This window comes from Zea mays, chromosome 6 (assembly GCF_902167145.1).
Source record: "Zea mays cultivar B73 chromosome 6, Zm-B73-REFERENCE-NAM-5.0, whole genome shotgun sequence".
Taxonomy (NCBI): domain Eukaryota; kingdom Viridiplantae; phylum Streptophyta; class Magnoliopsida; order Poales; family Poaceae; genus Zea; species Zea mays.
The window spans coordinates 143479888-143483024 of NC_050101.1; the positions used below are offsets into that span (position 1 = coordinate 143479888).

A 3137-nucleotide genomic window follows, 5' to 3' on the forward strand; every position below is an offset into this window, starting at 1 on the left:
GGTCACCTGCAAGCGCATTTAATGCGCGCTCTGCGCGCGCAGTCGGCAGGCGCGCCCATACCGATGCACCGGACAATGAACAGTTCATGTCCGGTGTACACCAGACATCCAGGCGGGGCCACAAGTCAGAGCTCCAACGGTCAGAATCCAACGGCAACGATGACGTGGCAGGGGGCACCGGACTGTCCGGTGTGCACCGGACTGTCCGGTGCGCCATCGAGCAGAAGCCTCCAGCCAACGGTCAAGTTTGGTGGTTGGGGCTATAAATACCCCAACCACCCCACCATTCATGGCATCCAAGTTTTCCAACTTCTAACCACTTACAAGAGCTAGGCATTCAATTCTAGACACATTCAAAGAGATCAAATCCTCTCCAATTCCACACAAAACCCTAGTGACTAGTGAGAGTGATTTGCCGTGTTCATTTGAGCTCTTGCGCTTGGATTGCTTCTTTTCTTTCTCATTTGTTCTTGAGATCACAACTCCATTGTAATCAAGGCAAGAGGCACCAATTGTGTGGTGGCCCTTGCGGGGAAGTTTTGTTCCCGGCTTTGATTAGAGAAGAGAAGCTCACTCGGTCCGTGGGACCGTTTGAGAGAGGGAAGGGTTGAAAGAGACCCGGCCTTTGTGGCCTCCTCAACGGGGAGTAGGTTTGCAAGAACCGAACCTCGGTAAAACAAATCTCCGTGTCTCATTTGCTTATTCGCTTGGGATTTGTTTTGCGCCCTCTCTCGCGGACTCGTTTATATTTCTAACGCTAACCCGGCTTGTAGTTGTGTTTATATTTGTAAATTTCAGTTTCGCCCTATTCACCCCCCTCTAGGCGACTATCACAATCTCTCGCTTACTCATTTAAATCCAATAATTGATAATATTATTTGGATAATCCCTTATCCCTCCCCCTCGTCCCTCATCTGTATGTCATCGCCGCCGTCGACCCCTTACTCTCCTCAACGAGATCGTAGCGTTAGCATAGACTTTATATTAGTAATAATATATATATATATATATATATATATATATATATATATATATATATATATATATATATATATATATATATATATATATATATATATATATATATAGCCCTGGGCTCTATTTAACTACTGGAAGCCCCGACCAGGTGCGCAGACCGCACCAGACCCTTTTTGGCTTATTGTACCTAACTGTGCTTACGCTAAATTATAATACGAGTTATGCTGATGTGTGTATCAGTTTATGCAAATATAGTCTGCGCATATTACGTGAATCGGGCCCACGACCTGGCCCACGCGTTCACAATTATTCAGTCCCACGCCGACACTATAAAAACACCTCCACGCCGCCAGGGATTAGGTTTTAGCGGCGGCGGCGGTTCCCTCGGGCGTGCGAGCGGCGGTGATCCTGGGGGCCAGCAGCGGTGTCGCCTCGAGGCAGGCGACCGACGGCGGCGCTCCACCAGGAACGAGCGATAACGACGCTCCGAGGCAGGCGGGCAAGCGGTGATGGCGCTGTCGAAGCGGTCGGACGACGGCAGCGCACCCTAGGCCCAGCGACAATGGCGGTTGTCCCATCCGTCTCTACGATGGCCACCGCCGCCGCCGCTCCAGCATCTATGGCGCCGTCCCTTGCACCCAAGGCCAACGACAGCAGGAAGGCGGTGGTGCCCGTGGACGCGTCGGAGCTGGAGAAGCACGTGCTGGCGGTGGACGACAAATCCGTGGACCGCGCCGCGATCGCCAGGATCCTGCGCGGCTCCAGGTACAGGGTGACCGCCGTGGAGTCGGCGACGCGTGCGCTGGAGTTGCTCGCGATGGGTCTGCTCCCCGACGTCAGCATGATCATCACCGACTACTGGATGCCTAGGATGACCGGGTACGAGCTGCTCAAGCGCGTCAAGGAGTCGACGGCGCTCAGGGGCATCTACGTCGTCATCATGTCGTCTATGACCATCGTGATTTATACATTTTCAAACAAAATTTTACGATAGCTCTTATTGCATTTTACGCTTCCACTAAAAAGCAAGTGCCACATTCGTCGTTACAAAATAGATCATTGATTTACGCTAAAATTCGTATCCATTTACGCTGTTTCGGATCACGTTTTACGCTTAAATCCACCTGACCTAGAACCCGAGCACGATCGGAGCGCGATTTTCACGTCGTAATTTAGGCCACATTCGTCGTTAAGAAATAGATTGATGATGTACGATAAAATTTGTACCCATTTACGCTGTTTGATTCACGTTTTACGCTGAAATTTAACCAAGCCAAAATCCGTGCACGATCGAACGTGATCAATTTTCATGCCGTAATTTTCGGACCCATTCGCTGTTACGAAACAGGTCTATAATTTACGTAAATTTTGTATTCATTTACGTTGTTTTAGCTCACGTTTTACGACGGAATCTGCTCTAGCCAGAACCCGCGCACGATTGGGTGCACGCGATTTTCGCGCCGTAATTTTGGGCTTTGTTTGCTGTTACAAAACATATATATGATTTACGCTAAATTTTGTACTCATTTACGCTGTTTTAGCTCACGTTTTACGTTGGAATCCGCCCGAGCAGAACCCGCGAACTGCGGCTGTAAATTAAAATTTATTTTCTTCTACTAATGCTCCTCAAACCGTAACTGTCCCTTTATTTACGCGATTATGCAGCACGTCTTTCCTTATATCAAACCGGTCAAGATTTATATAATACATGGTTTATGCTATCATGTTACACATCGTTATGCAGTCGTAAACGGTTTATTTACGCATCGTTATGTAGTCGTTAACCGCCGCCAATATCACAGATACGAACGTGGACGAGCGGCTGTAAATGAGAATTTGTTTCCTCCCGTAACTGTGCCTTTATTTACGCGAACGTAGAGCACGTCTTTCCTTATCTCAACCCGGTGGATATTTAAATGTTGCATGGTTTACGCTATCATGTTACATAGCGTTATGCAGTCGTAAACGGTGTACACATGGTAATATTCGTTCCTGTGATTCGTTGCCCAAAAGATTCATTCTATGCATGATTTATGCACATTTCTACATATATTTATGCGTGCGTATATCGCCTGTCACGTCTCATCCGGGATTCGTGGCTATCATATGCATGGCTGACGCATGCTCGCGTACAGTGGGCCAACCGCAACCTGGTTGGC

At 48.2% G+C, this 3137-nt stretch overlaps 1 protein-coding gene across 1 annotated transcript; it reads left to right on the forward strand.

Moving 5' to 3' along the window:
- Positions 1 to 1540: 1540 nt before the first annotated feature.
- Positions 1541 to 2806, forward strand: LOC103631456 (two-component response regulator ORR6-like). The gene is made up of 2 exons (XM_008652368.2): positions 1541 to 1936; positions 2756 to 2806. Exons 1-2 carry the CDS (start codon positions 1541 to 1543, stop codon positions 2804 to 2806), a joined length of 447 nt encoding a protein of 148 aa, XP_008650590.2.
- Positions 2807 to 3137: the final 331 nt, after the last annotated feature.